Source organism: Rousettus aegyptiacus, unplaced genomic scaffold, assembly GCF_014176215.1.
Source record: "Rousettus aegyptiacus isolate mRouAeg1 unplaced genomic scaffold, mRouAeg1.p scaffold_m13_p_9, whole genome shotgun sequence".
Lineage (NCBI taxonomy): Eukaryota > Metazoa > Chordata > Mammalia > Chiroptera > Pteropodidae > Rousettus > Rousettus aegyptiacus.
In genome coordinates this window covers 31066600-31083619 of record NW_023416312.1, presented here as the reverse complement: position 1 = coordinate 31083619, position 17020 = coordinate 31066600, and the positions used below count along the sequence as shown (strand labels likewise).

The following is a 17020-nucleotide window of genomic DNA, read 5'->3' as shown; positions in this document are numbered from 1 at the left end:
CTGTGAGATGCGGGCTGTGACACATGATTCATCCCAGCTTTTCTCAGCCACTGTCATCTAGAGAGACTCAGACATTTACCCTTTCCCTTGGGCTGCCACCAGGCCTGATTTTACACCATCATAGCTACTCTCCTGAACCAAGGCATTGATGACTCCCAAACTTCATATGTGTTCTGTGGGAGAACAACCTAGCATGAACCAGGTTTGGGTGGGGCCTTAGAGGCAGACTCAGGGCCATTCTGAAAGCTCCCCAAACAATTCTTACTTTGCAGTATGTTTTACGAACACGGTCCCAGAATCTGATCCATGAGAGTGCTACAGATTTCACCGCTGGGTCTTCCAGTGTTTCATATCCCCTCTCTGGGATCCAGAGCCCTCTTCAACTAGACAAGGAGGATGTGCCAAACTTTCTTTCTTTTGCTTAAATGCCTGCTGCCCTCGCACATGGGCATGCTGAATTTCCTAAAGTCAGATCTGAAACTGAGAGGCAATGTATTAGTCTGCTCAGGCTGCCATAACAGAATGCCACAGACTGGGTGGCTTAAACAACAGACATTTATTCTCTCACAGTTCTGGAAGCTGGAAGTCCAAGATCAAGGTGCTATCAAGGTTGGTTTCTAGTGAGGACTCTTTTTGGCCTGCAGACAGCTGCCTTCTCACTGTAAAGGCCTTCCTCTGTGCACATATATACAGAAAGAGCACGCTGGTGTCTCTTCCTCTTATGAATTTTGGGAGGGCACAATTCAGGTCCTAACAGTCACCAAAGTGTTGCCTTGAATAGCTTCAGGATGCCCATGGAGCCTCCTTTGCCTCAGGTGCATTCCTGAGACATGTCTGTGCAGACACCACATGGAGAGGAGAAGTAAAAACAGACACAATCACAACCCTTCTAGACATAGAATCCTTTATTGCTTGCAAAGTATTACACTTAAAAAATGGTCATATTTATTGAGGTATATTTTCCATACAGTAAAATTTTCCCTTTGTAGCATACTGTTCTCTGAGGCCTGACAAACAAAAATAGTTAATTAACTGACATCACAAGTAGGACACAGAGCAGTTCTCTCACTTCGAATGAGTTCTTCGTGTGGCCACATTGAAGTCAGCTCCTCCTTCCACCCCTAACCCCTGAAAACCACTGACTGTGTGCTAATCCTATAGTTTGGCCTTTCCCAGAATTCCATATACATGGGATCATACAGTTTGTACCCTTGTTATTCAGGCTTCTTCATTTAGCGTTATGCATTTGAGAGTCATCTATGTTGTATGCATCAGTAGTTTGTTTTTTTATTACTGGGTAATAAGTAAGGATATGTCAGTTTATTTATTTGCCAGTTGAAGGACATTTTGGTCATTTCCAGCTTGGAGCAATTATGAATAAAGCTGCCATTTTATGTAAACGTGTTTTCATTTCTCTAAGATAATAGGATTTCTGAGTTTTGTGGTAAATGTATATTTCACTTTATGAGAAAACTGCCAAACTGTTTTCCACAGTGACTATAACCATTTAACATTCCCACCAGGACTGTAGGAGAGTTTCATTCTCGTCAGCACTTACGTGGTCAGTTTTTAAAGTTTTTTCATTCTAATACATGTAAAATGATATCCCATTGTGGTTTTAATTTTCGTTCCCCTAATGACTAATGATGTCAAGCATCTTTTCACGTGTTTATTTGCCATCTGTATTTCCTCTTTGGTGCAATGTCTCTTCAAATTTTTTGCCCATATTTAATTGGGTTGTTGGTTTTCTTATTATTGAATTGTAGTAGTTCTATATATTCTGGATACTGGTCCTTTGTCCCATAATGCATTTTGAAAATATTTTCCCCAGGTCTGTGGCTTATCCTTTTGCTTTTGCATTGTGCTTTTATATCTATTATTTTGCTTCATTTATTTCTCAACAAATATTTATAAAGAATCTACTATGTGCCAGACACCATTCTAGGTACTAAAAACACAAAAGGGAACACAACAGATACAAACCGCTGTCTTTAGGTACCTCCCACCCTCAATATTATTCAATAGACAATGGAAAACACTAAATTAATCTGCTGGATATTCTATTCTCACAACACCCCCGCCCCAATGTATTCTCCCTCTTTCCTTGTCTTGTTGTGTCTCAGGAGGTTGACCTGTGGTTCATTAGCCAGGTTCTGCACTAAGCGGCTTCCAGCCAGGTTGGCCATTGAGAGGCCCTAGCAGGAGACTAGAAAGCAGGTGGACAGAGAGAGCTGGGTGTTCACTGATCACACCTTCGTTCCTTTGGCGCCAGGCTTCTAGCCAAGGCTGGGCTCTAGTTTCCCCTGGGTTTTCGAAACACTGATCCCTTTCCTGCCCCTTCAGGCCTAGGAATGGTGACAGCACCCCTTCTGATGTCAGTCTCTGGGTAGCTTGACAATATTATTGGTTTACTGAATCCTCTTTGCACCTCTGTAAATAGTCCCTTAAAGATCCACCTTTATGTGCCTTGTGTTGTCCCCCTAACCCCACCTCCATGGGGCCTTGGATGACTCAATAAGTAGATATATAATATAGTAGTCCCTTCTTAGGGGGATATTTTTTAAGACCCCCAGTGGATTCCTGAAACCACAGATAGTACTGAACCCATATATACTATGTTTTTTCATTAAACTTATAAACCTATGATACAGTTTAATTTATAAATTAGGCACAGTAAGAGATTAACAATAATAACTAATAATAAAATGGAACAATTATAACAACACGCTCTAATAAAAGTTACATGAATGTGGTCTCTCTCTATCTTTGCAAACTAGCACAAATTTCTTTTTCCTTCCTCATAATTTCATAGATAGAAGATTCCTTCTTACTGTAGATCTTAGCGAACACAGCATATGTTTTTTTTTCATTCCCTATTAAGTAGAGAACTTTTACCTTTTCACTTAAAGGAGGCACTTTATGGCTTCTCTTTGGCATATCCGAATTGTCAGCATCATTACTCTTGTGCTTTAGGGTTAGTATTAAGTAAAATAAGGGTTACTTGAACATAAACACTGCAATACTGTGACAGTGAATCAAATAACCTAGAAGGCTACTAAGTGAGTAACGGGTAAGAAGGGTATACGACATGGATGTAATGAGTCACGGCCTGGTTGGGACAGAGCAAGATGATGTGATATGTTTTTCATCATCATACTCAGAATGGCACAAAATTTAAAACTTATTAATTGTTTATTTCTGAAATTTTTTATTTAATATTTTCAGATTGCAGTTGACCATGGGTAATTGAAACTGCTGAAAGCAAAACTGCAGATGAAGGGGGACTATTATATATTATTAGGAAGCACTGAGTGCTATGAAGAAAAACAAAGCAGGATGCAGAGGTAGAGAGGGATGGGGTACTTTTTTAGATAGGGACAGCTTTCTGAGGAGATGATCTTTAAGCAATCTGTCCTCATTGCAGCCAGAGGGTCCTGTTACAACCCAAGTCAGCTCATAGCCCTCCTCTGCTCAGATTCCTGTCATGGTTCCATCTGTCTCAGAAAAAAAGCCAAAGTTCTCCCTGTGGCCCACGAGACCCTATAGGACTAGGACCCTGTCACCTTTCCTACCTCACCTACTGCCACTTGCCCCCTCACTCACTTTTCTCCCACCACACTGGTTTCTTTGCTGTTCCTCAAATGTGCCAGGCACACTCCCACCTTAAGGTCTTTGCACAAACTGTTCTCTTTGTCTGGATCACTCTTCCTCCAGACATAATCCCCACTCTTGGGGTCACACTGACTGGTATATGGATCCTCTCAGGGTGTGGGGTGGATCTTCACACTGTTTGAGGTGTGGACACTCCTGGGATCAAATGGACAAGGGTGTAGTCACTAGATTTAGATGTAAGTCATCCTGGGGTAACATTGATTGGGGTTTTACCCTACTGGAGTCACAGAGCTAGGTTTGGATACTCCTGGAGTCACACACCAGACTGTGAAGGCTGTAGGGGTCACACAGACTGGTATGTGGACATGGCTGAGTTATACACAATGGGATGTAGCTATTCTTGAAGTTTCACAGACTGAGTTATGTTCTCTCAAGCTCCTGTAGATTGGTGCATGGACACTCCTGGGATCACACAGACCATGATCTGGTACCTCCTGGTTTCACATAGGCTCAACTTTGGACACATTTGGAATCACAAATTTTGGGGTGTGGACACACCTGGGGTCACACAGACTGAGACAAATACATGACTGAAGACACATAAACTGGGGAGTAGATGCTACCGTAGTCAAATGACTGCGGTGTGGATTCTCCTGGATTATCATAGGCTTGGCTGTGGACACTCTTGTAGTCACATAGCTTATGGTATGGACTCTGCTGGGGTCATACCAACTGAAGCAGAGACACCTCTCAGGACATGCAGAAATGGGTGGACACTCCTATGGTCACAGAATTTGGTGTGGGGACTCCTCTAGTCACACTAAATGGAGGATCAACAACCTTATCATCACAGACACTAGGGTGTGGAGACTCTTTTGGTCATACTGATGGGAGGTGTCCTTCCCTGCATCACCTAGACTGCAGTGTGGACATGATAGTAGTTATAGGCATGGTATGAACACAGGAATTTCATACTGCTGTGGTCACACTGACAGGGTACACTCTTCTGAGGCCACAGAGACTGGTGTGTAGACACACAGTACCAGAAACTGTGGGGTTTGGACACCATTGGGGTCATATACATTCGGAATTGAACAGTGCTTCTGTCATAAAAACTTAGGTTTAGACATTCCTGGGGCCATGGATATTGGAGAGTGGAAACTCTTGAGGTGGATGTACTGGGGTAAAACCACTTCTGGAATATCACAAGCTGAGCTGTAGATACCCACAGGGTTACTCAAGCCGAAGTGTGGACATTGCTGTGATCATACGGTTTGAGATGCACATATTCATGACACCACTGAGACTGTGGTGGGGAAACTCCTGTGGTCACACACACTAAGCTCTTGCTACTTCTGGACTCATACCAACCATGGGGCAGACACTCTCGGGACATTTCTGTAGCCAAATTTAGGATGTAGACACAGCTGAGGTAAGATCTGCTGGATCCATCTGGGTAAATAGAGACACAGGGGGAGGACACATCTGTGGTAACACATTCTGGAGTGTAGACATCCCTTTACTCACATAGTTTGGGATATAGACACCCCTGGCACCATGCAGACTGGAGTTTGGCTACTCCTAGAGTTATACAGACTGGAAAATGGACACTCCTGTGGTTAGCGAGCCTGGGGACACAGACTGAGGGTGGCTACTCCTTGGCCCCCCACCAGGTGGAAATTTTTGGAGTTGCAAACTGGGGATTAACACCCTGATGGTCACAGAGCCTGGGGCATGGAGCTTCTTTGGTGGTACAGCTTGGGGTGTAAAAACCATAGAAGTCACACAGCCAAGGGTGTGCCACTCTGGGAACACACAGTCTAGGTAGTGGCCACTCTTGTGATCACACAGAAAGTTGATCATCCTGGGGATGTGCAGACAGACTATTATGTGGATGCTTCTGGAGAGACACAGGTTGGTTGTGGGCCCTCCTGGCATTTCGTGGCCTGAGGAATGCTCACTCCTAGGGGACGCTGATAGGGAGGTATAAAGTCCAGGGTGACAGACTGAGGTGTGAACAATCTTACAGTAATGCAGACTGTTGGTGTGCTCCCCTGAAGACATGCATTGAGGTTTGGAGACTACTGGGGTCACGCAGAGGGGGTGAACACTCCTGTGGTGAGGTCACCCAGACTGGGGTGTGGGCACTGCTGTGGACTGACATATTTGGCAGTGGGCACCCCTGGGGTCAAATAGACGGTAGTTTTCATAACTCTGCTCGCAAACTTTGGGATGTGGACACTTACGGAATCACCAGACTTTGTTTTGAATATTCCAGGTGTCACACAGACACCACAACTCCTGTGGTGACACAGACTGTGTTGTAGACACCCCTGGGGTGACAATGACTGAGGTGTGTAACCCCTGGGGTCACACAGACTGGGGAATGGACACCCATTGTTGTCAAACAGTTTAAGGAATTGGAAAACTTGTGGTCAAATTGACTGAGACATAAACGCTTGGGTGACACAGACTGGGTTATGGAAAGCCCGAGGTCATGCACACTGGAGGAAAAGCATTGTTGTCAGTACAGGCTCAGGTGGAAACACTCCAGGAGTCATTTAGACTAAAGTAAGTACTCCACTGGGGACACATGGTCTACGGTATATATATGTACCTCTGTGGGCAAACTGACTTTGGTGTGGAAAGTTCTAAAGTCACACCGAGGAGTGTGGACACTCCTGGAGTCACAAGACCAGGGCATCCACACTCAGGGCCAGGCAGGTGGAGAGGGGCACTCCTGAGGTCAGAGAGAGCCTGGGCCAGGCTGGTCCCTCCTGGGCCATACACTTGGGGGTGTAGACACCATTGGGTCACACATACTGGGGATTAGACATTGCTCTTGTCACAGAAACTTGTGTGTATATACTTCTGATGTCACACAGACGGGAATGGATACAATTAAGGACACATAGCCTGAGCTGAGTACACTCATGAAATCCCAAAGGCTGTGTGTTTATGTTCCTGTAGATTTAGATGTGGACACTCCTGGGGCCTCACAGACTGTAGTGTGGATACTGCTGAATTCACATGGTAATGGGCATGGATACTCCTGTGATCACACAGACTTTTGTGTGGATACTTCTGTCATATATCCCTATGGTCACATTGACTTGGGTAAGAAGACTCCTGTGTTAACATGCTGTAATGTTCTCCTACCCTCCTGGGGTTACAGAGACTTGGTATGGGCTTTCTTAGGGTCACACAGCCAGGTGTAGAAACACATAGGGTCACAGACTAGGATGTTGAGAATCCTCAGGTCACTGGATTGGGATATGGACAGAGAACATGAGTTTCTAAAGATATAGCAATCAGCTGCAGAAGCCAGTTCTGTCCGGGTAGCTGGGGAGTTTGTCTGCTCCTGTTTGCTAAACAGTAGAAGTTCAAGACAGCAGTCAAGGCATACTTTCTAACATTTCTTTAAGAGAAGGTATTTATTTATTTATATATCTATTTATCTATTTATTTATTAAGTTTATTGGGGTAACATTGGTTAATACAATTATATAATTTTCAGGTGCATATTATCATTTGACATCTGTATATTCTATTGCGTGTTCACCACCTGAAGTCCAGTTTCCTTCAGCTATCATATATTTGATTCCCTTCACCCACTTCACCCTCCCCCTACTCCCCTATATATGACCCCCTTTACCCTCTCTACCTCCCCTCTTCTCCTCCACCCCACTAGTAACCACTAAAGAGAAAGGTTTTTAACATAAAAAATTGTCCTATAGAACCCTTTGTCATCTGGTTAAATCTGTGGACCCCTTCACAGAATATTTAAAAAGCATGTGCACTCAAATACAGAGTATTACTACAGAAAGCAATTAAACAGTACAGAGGTTCTTGTAAAGGGGGTCAAATATATGGTGACAGGAGATTTGAGTGGTGAACACACAATGCAATACACATATGATGTACTGTCGAACTGCACACTTAAAACCTATATAATTTTATTAACCAATGTCACCCCAATGAATTTAATTAAAAACAGTTAAATAGAACTACAATATGATTCAGCAATCCCACTTCTGGGTATTTATCTGGAGATGAAATCATTATCTCAAAGAGATATCTGCACCCCCATGTTAATAGCAGCATTATTCACAATAGACAAGATATGGAAACAACCTAAGTGTCTGTTGACAGATGAATAAAGAAAACATGCTGTATACATACAAGAGTATTAAAGCTGTGTGTATGCCAATTCCAGTCCTAAGTAATGAGTATTAGAATGTACAGCCATAAAAAAGCAAACCCTGCCATTTGTGACATGGTTGAAACTCGAGGGCATTTGTTAAGTGAGGTAAGTCAAAGAAAATACCATATGATCTCACCTACATGTGGAATCTGAAAAAAATTGAACTAAGAGAAACAGAGACCAGATTGGTGGTTGCCAGAGGTGCGGGTAGGGGAAACGGGTGAATGGTTAAAAGGTGTAAACTTCCAGTTATAAATAAGTCAGGGGGAGTATATAACATGGTGACTATAGTTAATAATACTGCATTGTATATTTGAAAGTTGCTGAGAGTAATCTTAAAAATTCCTTTCAGAAGAAAAAAAAATTTATAAGTATGTGAGATGATGGATGTTAACTAAACTTATGTGATCATTTCACAATATATATACATATCAAATCATCATATTATACACTAAACTTATACATCAATTATATCTCAATAAAACTGGAAAATATGATCATCTATATTAAAATGAAACAACATTGAGATGCAGCAATATATGGAATTTTTTATTAGTACATCAAGTGATAAAACTCCTATGATTGCAAGTAGTGCCGAATATGAACAATATTTCAAGATGTCTGCAACAACCATTCCATAAAAATGAACTGATTTGTATCGGCAGAAAGTCACAAGCACTGCTTTAATGATTGTGATTTACTACCAGCATTCATATTTGGGAGTAAAGCCAAATTTCAGTTATATTAGTGAAACTAAAGATGCAATATTTTCCTCCAGCAAGTTCATGGATACTCTTGACTTTTGTCCAGGTTAAGAACCCCTGCCTTCGGAGTAAATTCTAGACATAATCAGGACACCCTGGAAAGATTTAGAGAAGAGGCAAGAACCCCCTTTGCAGTGCAGATGAAATTTCCATGTTTATTTCCTGGCTTTCTTCGTGGTGACTGCAGGTTCCCACTCGGAGCTTGTGTGTTCAGGACCCATTGATGATACAATATTTGAAAAATGAGTTCTGGTTCTCCTGACAGCAAACGGCTTCTGAGTTGTTATCAGACTGCCAGCTACTTAAAAGTCAAAGCAGAAGTTTTACACAAAAATATACTTCCCCACTTTCTTCTACTATAATCATTGTTCACTCAGTTACTAACTCTTTTGTGAAGTTTCCCCACTACTTTTATTGTCAACAGTGACATACAGAAAAAGGTGCATAAAACATTTATGTTCCATTTAATGAGTATAATGTGTTACTTTGTATAATTGTAGGATGCTCATTCTCATCACCTGTAGTTCTCCTGTGTGACTATATCACTATTTAATGACCCATTCTACAGTTGATGGATATTCAGGCTGTGTCTAGTCTAGGGGTATGGCTAGGAACATTCTAGTACTCATTTATTAGGGATGGAATTGCCACACATGCAACTTTAGTAGATAATGACTAACGATTTCCCACAGTGGCCACACCCTTTCATGCCACCATCAGCGTGTACGAACATTCCAATTGTTGCATTTAGTTTTAACTTTCATATTCCTGATGAGCAACTTTCCATGTGCTTATTGGCCATTCTACTTTCTTTACCTTGCTGATTTATAGGAGCTTTTAGTTATCAAGGATACTTTCTATAGGGATTGTAGATATTTTTTCCCACTGTGATTCACCATTTCATTATTTTAAAGGTGTCTTTTTTCACTTCTTCTTCTTTTTTAAATGGAAGACCTGGTCTGAACGACCTGCTAAGCCATTGCCAGAAAGGTGTGTCTTCTAACATGAGGTTCTGAGGATGAGAAGTCTTCCAGCACTGATAGGTTTAGCCCAGTCTGCCACAGGCAAACTGGTCTCTCACACCAGGTACAGTTCCATCTCAGGGCCTTTGTATTTGCTATTTCCTCTCCCTGGAATGCTCTCCCCTAGATAAATGCATGGATTCCCTCTCTCATCTCCTTCAGTTCCCTGCTCAAAAGTAACCTCTGTAAGGCCTTCCATGATAACTCTTTAAAAACTACACACTGCCACCCCGAGAATTCCTGATTCTCTTCACCTTGCTTTATTGAAATTTTTTTTCACACCCAATATTACTTTTACACACTATATATAAAATATATGTGTACATACACATACATATATATTACAATGCAAACTGTATAAATACATTTTGAGATGCAAGCTATATATGTGTGCGTTTGTGTGGAAACTCTTGCATTCATTCATAGACTGTGTTATTGTTTGTTACTGCTTCCCCAATCTAGAAGCTCTACGAGGTGCAGGATATTTGCCTGTTTTGTTCCTCACTCTACCTCCAAACCTAGAACAATTCCCAGAACACAATACGTGCTTAATAAATGTTTACTGAATGCCTCAAACTATGTACCATGTAAAGTGTTTAAAGCAGTTCCTGACAAACAACATCAGGTGCTTAGTAAAAGGTTTGCTGACTGAAATCTTATCGGTCGATATAAAAACATCAAAGGTGAGATTTTATTGGTCTTTTTTCTCAAAGGTGCCCTATATTCGAACTCTCAGATAAAAAGGCAAAGTTACCTGATGTGTTAAGGTGAACAATTCATTTCACTGTCTTCCACCTACCCAAGAAAAAGAAAAGGGACTCAGATATTTGGCTAAACTTTTCTATTCATTATACTGGGCTTTACCCATTGATTTTTATAGCTATGGATGGGGAGGCGGGGAAGAGAATTTTGGCCTCAGAAACCACATGATTTGTGGGCAGAAAGAGGGACACTGGGAATGGGGGCATTGGGGGTTCAGAAAAAAGGCATTGCAGGTCTTGGGCCATGGTTCCAGACCTCAGAAGCCAGCATGGTGTGGCGCTGTGGGGCAGCCAGGGGCTGGGATAATGTATCCACTGTGTTGATGGGGCAGTCCTGGGAGCGGATCTCCTTGGCCAGCCTCCCCTTCTTCTTCAATGTGCAGGCCTCCTGGTATGGTGGTGAGATGGGGGGCTGCGTGGGTGGAGTGTATTTGTACTCTGAGCCATCCTCTAGCTGCAAGGACACATGGCAGGAAGACAGTTAGGACCTGGGAACCTGGGACAGTACCCTCCCATCTGCCTACTGTTGGCTGGGCACTCACATCCAGTGGGTAACTGCGGTCCGAATCATAGGAGCTCAAGTCCCCACAGGTCACAAAGGGCACAATGATGCGGGTAGGACCGTCTAATTGGTTGAAATCTGGATCTGACAAGCAGGGAGAAATAAGACAAGACAGGGCTGGGATGCCTGGGACCAGTCATGGCTGTGGGCTGCATCATGGGCACCGAGGCCTCTCCTCATATCCACCAGCTACCTCCTCCACCAGAAATCCTTCATTTCGTTCACATCACCTTCTCAGGGAGGCCCTCTATGATCACCCCTTCTAAAACATCAGCCCCCCTACTTTCCTGCACTGTACTTTTATGTGCACCTGTGATTCTATCACATACTGCTGGGACCTTGTCTCACTCAAGCGTGCTCGCCATAAGAGCAGGCTCTGTGCCTTTTCCCACTAAGGGCCATGGGACAAAATTCCCACATGGGTGGTTTTTCCACCCGGAGTGTGACTGAGTTTCTGGCTTCATCTCCTTAGGTGGGTAGAATTTCCGCTGTAGCAGGACTCAAGTCCTTCCTGGGACAGAATATCACCAGGTCTAAGAGTTACGACTAGAGGACTGGGCTGAAGATCCTCCTGGGACAAAATGTCCATATGGGAGTGAAATTCCCACCAGAACGCTGGCTGAGCATCCTCCAGGGACAGAATTCCCATAAGGAGCAGTCTCGACCAGGCTGTGGGGCTGAGGGCCTTCTTGAGACACAAATTCCATAAGGGCGCAGAGTCTCCCCAGGGAGAGAGCCTGGGGCTCTGGTTCTCACCGTAAGAATGGTCTAGCAGGGGTTTGGTCAGGTCCGGCAGGAAGCCCTGAGGTGGGTCATAACCCTGACAGACAGCAAAGGCCTCTGTGGGAGGAACGTAGAGTAAGGGTGACTGCCACCTCTGCCATGGGCAGGATGGGTCCCCGAGATTTGTATTGGCCTGAGCAGCCCCTCCAACCTACTTACCGATGCTGGAGTTCCGGCTGCTCCTGGGCTTGGCACAGAGCACACTGGAGAAGAAGACACGCAGCTGGCTGTAGATCAGTGTCACATCCCGGCCTCGGAAGATCTGCAGGGTGGGGAGGCAGACAGAGGCATGACGGCAGCCCTCAGGGGTCCCTCTCTGCCCCCTGCTGGGTTCCCTAAGGCTTACCTTGGCTACAAAGCAGCCCCCTGGCTTCAAGACGTGTGTAGCAATGTTTAGAGCCTGTGGGCAGGACAGATGGTTAAGGCTGAGGTGGAGACAGCCAGGAGGGGCCAGACTGAGGCAGGGGCAGCCAGGGTTACTCACGGCTAGAAGGAGCTGGGCCTGCATATACTCATCAACATCATGGAGGCCAGTTACTGCAGCAAGAGGAATGGCGTTAGGTGGGCCATCCAGTTCTAGCTATCTTCTTGTCCCAGAGAGGTTAGAATGCTAAAAACATTTCCCAGGCTCTCTTACAGCTATGGTTCTGCATGTAAATTAATATGTCAACTGGATACACATTCTAAGCTCCTAACCTTTAGGAACTCATTTTAGTCTTCAGAACTTTATTTGCAAGTTTCTTTGTCATCATTTCTATCTCTTAGCTCCAGACTCTTAAGAGGCTGAACAACTGTCCAGATTCTTAACTCCAGATTCAGATCAGACTAGACATCTAAGATTCAAGCCATCCAAAATCAAACTCCTGATCTTCCTGCCCAAACACGCTCCTCCGACCACCTTCCCCATATTACCTGATCCTTCCAGTTGTTCAAGCCAAACACTTGCCCCCATTCTCTCCTCACTCCCACATTTAAGCCATTAGTAAATCCTGTCAGCTCTACTTTCAAAAGTTCTCCTGAATCGATCCTCTTCTCGTCTCTACCACTGCCACCACTGTCATCACTCACCTGGATTCCTACAGTGGCTTCCTCCTCCCAAGATCCCTGCTTCCACTATTACCCCTCACACTGCTCTTAGCAGCCAGAGGTATCCTGTTACAATCCAGAGTCAGGTATGGCTCTCCACCACTCATAACCCTTTCATGGTCTTCTCTGAGCTCTAATCTTAGTGAAAAAGCTGAAGTCATCACTGTGGCCCACAAGGATCTACACAAGGATCTGTCCCCTGTCACCTCACTGTCCTCACCTCTTACCACTCTCCCTATCACTCACTCTGATCCAACCATACTGATCTCCAAGGTGGTGGTCACACGTGCCAAGCACCCTCTCACCTCAGAGCCTTTGCACAGGCTGGTCCCTTTGCCTGGATTGTTCTTCCTCTAGCACACTCCTGGCCACTCTCTCACCTTTAGGTTTCTGTGCTAATGTCGGTGAGGCCTTCCCATCCACTTTAACATTCTGACAGGTATTCCCCGCCTCTCTTCCCTTTTCATTGATTTCCCCATGGTACCTATCACCTTTTGACATGCTACAAAGCTCAATCATTTGTTTGTTTTCCATCTGCTTCTGTTAGAACACCAGCTCTATGAAGTCAGAGACCAGTGGACTTCCCAACATGTAGAACAGTGCCTGATACACAATAGGTTCTCAGCAAATGTGTGTTGAATGGATAACTGATTGACAAAGGTGGATGGGCAATAAGATGAAACTGGACAGCTGCGGAGATGAGAGATTAGAAGAGGGAAGGGTGGACAACAGACAAAACCGAAGTGGTGGAATGTGAGGGAGAAGATAGGCAGAGAACAGACATGAGGGTAGGGAAAAGTTGCTAGATGTGGGAAACAGCTGACAGTGGAGAATAAAGGCAGGGAGGAGTTGAAGTGGTAAAAAAGCCAACGAGGTAGAAGAAGGACAAACATGGCCCTCCCACAACCTGGCCTCCCAACCCCTGTGTTTACCATCGGGAGCCCCATCGCACACGACTAGGTCTGCAGGGCAGCCCTCAAAGTGCTGGATGATCTCCTTGGCAGTGGACAGCTATGGAAGAGAGGGTGAATGAGTGGCCCCACAGTCCCCCATGCTGTGGCCCTCTAACCCCATTTGCCCATGGCCCTGGCCCATAGGCCCTAGGTCAGTCAAATGCTCAGGCTTTGCCTAAGACTGAGCTTCACCTCTGGGGGCCCAGTCCCATCATTATCATTTTCTCTGCAATGACAACCTGCTAGCTGTTTCTCAACTCTCTCAGTTTGTCTCAGTTACTCCATCTCTATCTTTCCTTCTAAGTTTGTTTCTCTGCCTTTCTCTTTCTTGTACTTTCTGCAGCCTTCCCCCAACCCCAAGGTGGAGGGATCTTCACCCAGGAAATACCTCAACACTCCCAGCCATGCTCTCACCTGGGTGATGTCTCCCTGGATCTGTAAAACACCTGGTATTGGAGCCATAGCCTGAAGGTCCACAGCCACCACGTGGCCAGACCCCTGGCCCCTGTGGACAACACAGCCCATGTCAGCCCAGTTTTCACTCTTGGCCCTCCCCCACCTAGCTTGCCCTCTGAGGACCTCCATCTGGGACTCCACACTCACCCAATCTTCTGGCTCAGCACCTGGCTCCAGCTGCCCGGGGCTGCACACAGGTCAACTGCCCGTGTCACGCCTGAGCACACACAGGAAGGTGTAGTGGTCAGTTGCACCTACCTCTCCAACCCTGAGACTCTGCAAAATTTATCCCTTTCCCTTATAGAACACCCACATCTATCTGCTGCCCAGGGGCTCAACTCCTCTTGACTATCTACACACCTTCCTGACTGGCCTCTGCCCCACAGATCCTCCAAGTTAGCCCACCTACCACAGGGAGCTCTGCAGACCTAGCCCACTTGTTTGTTCCCTGTGCCCACCCCATCCCCCAGTGACTCGCCCACCAGGTGGGGACCTTGGAAGAGTTGAAATTCCTCGTCGAGTTGTAGCAGTTTGAAGGCACTGCGGGCACGCCAGCCATTCTCCTTGGCCAGGCGGTAGTAGACATCCCGCTTGTCCTTTGACGTTCGTCCCATCTCACACACTGTTTGCCCAGGGATCTGCCAACAGTAAGCTGATGCCGCTCTATATCAGTAACTGGGTGAGTGGGCCACCACCTACCTCTGAGGGGCAGCAAAAAATCACACAAACCAAGCTGGGCTCATCTGACCCACATGACAGTTCACTCAGATTGGAAGACTGGAGCCCAGTCACTGACCCACTGACCTCATAGAGCCTGAAGGACTCCAGCACTGAGCTCTCAGTCTTTAACACTCACCCTATGGAACTCCCACCACTCAGCCCAAAGAACCCCCATCACTCACACCCACAGATCCCCCAAACCCAACAGTTATCTCATAGATGACCCATTACTGACACTGTCAACCTCCCGCTGCTGTCACCCATACTCCACGTATTAAACTCTGTGACTCTATCAACCCTTCTCTGCCCATCTCATCCCCATTAACATCTCACTGTCTCCCAGCTGTCCTCATGGCCCTTAGATTTTTATAGTCCTATTAGCACCCATTAATCCCTCGGCTTTCATCCCCATTAACCAAATACTACCCCATTGTACTCCCCACCCCCTTAATTTCTCTCTCCCTGCCCCATTCCCCATTAATCCCTGAAATGATTAGGACCCTAGTAATTCCTTTATTATTACATCCTTATCAATCCCATTAACACCTGGAGGATCATGGCCTATTAGCTCCCCATTAAGCTTTCAATTACTGTGATTTATCAGTCCCTATTAACTCAGTCCTCCAATTGATCCCTCATAGATCACACCATTAGCCCCTGTAACTCCTTCATTACTACACTCAGTTAATCCTGGATGATCAGTTCCCCATCTTCCCCTCACTGCCCACCATGGCCCAAATAGTCACTTGATGATCACACCCCAACAACACCTTACTATTATCCTCTCTTTGCTCAGTTACAATTAGTTTCTGATGATCATGCCATGATCACCCACTAAAAGCCTTTGACTAAAATACCCCTTCAGCCTCTCATTCTCTTCTTTAATCACTGCCTCCATTAGTTCCTTGATCGTGACCCCCACCAGTCTCGTATTCTCTCCACAGCCTCACCATTCTCCTTGGATTACTATGTGCCACTGCTCTTAATTAACCTGTTGAAATCATACTTCTATCAATCCTTCAGGGATCACACCCTCAGTTGGCTCCCATTATCTTCTAGTTGCCCACTCTACCACCCCCTCATTAATCAATGCACACACCCTCGCTGGCCCTCATGAACTTGTTGACTAAAACACTTCTATCAGCCCCTACTGATTCCCCGATAACACCCCCACCAGACCTTCAGTACACTAACCGCGGTTCCCCTTTCCCATTAGCAGACATCTGGCCACACACCCGTTCCCTCCTCGACATTAAAGACTACATCCCCACTGGGTCCTCCATACCACACTCAAGGTGGCTACGCTGATGTCCGGACCCTTGCTCTCCCTAGGCCACCTCTTAATAGTGGTCCCCTTCTACACACAAACCTTGGGTCTGTAGCCTACCCGGTGTCAGCCGCTCAGACTGAGCAGCTACAGCGCTGAGGGCAAACTTCCCTTCTTCCCTCGCCGGTGGGACAGGGCAGTCGTGTGTCAACCGTCTCGCCCTGGACCCACGTTCTCCGCGACCCCAGGGCCTACCTCAGCTTTCGGAGAGGGGAGAAGCGAGACTAAGGAGGCCAGTCCGCCAGCAGCCCGAGCCTAGGCGAGAGCGCAAACCGGTGAGAAATCTTAGGGCTTAGGTTTGTGTTCTCAGTTGATCCGAATGTCTGTCGCGCACACCTAAGGGCCACCGCAGCGTGGCAAGCCTGTCATCGTGGAATGCGTAGGCTCAGGCGAGGTCCGGACCCAACCCGAACTTACAACGTGACTCCAGTCAGCGCGTGTCGACGTAGCTTGTCCGGAGAACTGCGGTTCCCAGCATGCAACGGGCATAACCAAAGCCGCTTAACTCGCGCATGCGTAACTGAAACGCCGCTAGGAACAAAAACGGTTCTTTTGTTCCGAGGCTGAGATGGATTACTCCCCGCCCCTTCCTTGGAGGAAAGCGGCGCTCTTTGAGCCTGTGGACTACATTCCCCCAAATGCAACGAGTACGACAGCACCCATTATTTCACACGTGCTGCGAAGTGAAGTTACTGCTGGGGTCAGGAACGTGAGAGGAAGGAGTGTGCATTAAGTGCGCTAGCACGGTGAAGAGGCTGCAATTTCGAATT

General features: G+C 45.8%; 1 protein-coding gene across 19 annotated transcripts; it reads right to left on the bottom strand.

Annotated features, from left to right (window-relative positions):
- Positions 1 to 8344: 8344 nt before the first annotated feature.
- FTSJ1 (FtsJ RNA 2'-O-methyltransferase 1) lies at positions 8345 to 16726 on the bottom strand. Of its 19 annotated transcripts, none has more exons than XM_036226999.1 (13): positions 16446 to 16661; positions 14697 to 14855; positions 14351 to 14420; positions 14162 to 14252; positions 13727 to 13805; positions 12193 to 12245; positions 12055 to 12108; positions 11868 to 11970; positions 11682 to 11765; positions 10906 to 11009; positions 10620 to 10817; positions 10357 to 10397; positions 8345 to 8881 (listed from the first exon to the last, which is right to left on the bottom strand). In XM_036226999.1, the coding sequence occupies exons 2-12, from the start codon at positions 14815 to 14817 to the stop codon at positions 10365 to 10367; spliced, it is 990 nt and encodes a 329-aa protein (XP_036082892.1). In that variant the 5' UTR covers positions 14818 to 14855; positions 16446 to 16661; the 3' UTR covers positions 8345 to 8881; positions 10357 to 10364. The 19 variants fall into 19 exon arrangements, with proteins under 19 accessions (XP_036082892.1, XP_036082893.1, XP_036082888.1 ...); XM_036227000.1 differs by having other exon boundaries at positions 10906 to 11003; XM_036226995.1 differs by having other exon boundaries at positions 12055 to 12245.
- Between the last annotated feature and the right edge of the window lie 294 nt (positions 16727 to 17020).

Coding starts and splice junctions, on each gene's coding strand:
- FTSJ1 (XM_016153371.2), bottom strand. CDS start 14,817: ATGGGACGAACGTCAAAGGACAAGCGGGATGTCTACTACCGCCTGGCC. Junction 14,421..14,696: donor GGAATTTCAACTCTTCCAAG/GTCCCCACCTGG, acceptor GTGTGTGCTCAG/GCGTGACACGGGCAGTTGAC. Junction 13,806..14,161: donor TCCAGGGAGACATCACCCAG/GTGAGAGCATGG, acceptor TCTCTTCCATAG/CTGTCCACTGCCAAGGAGAT.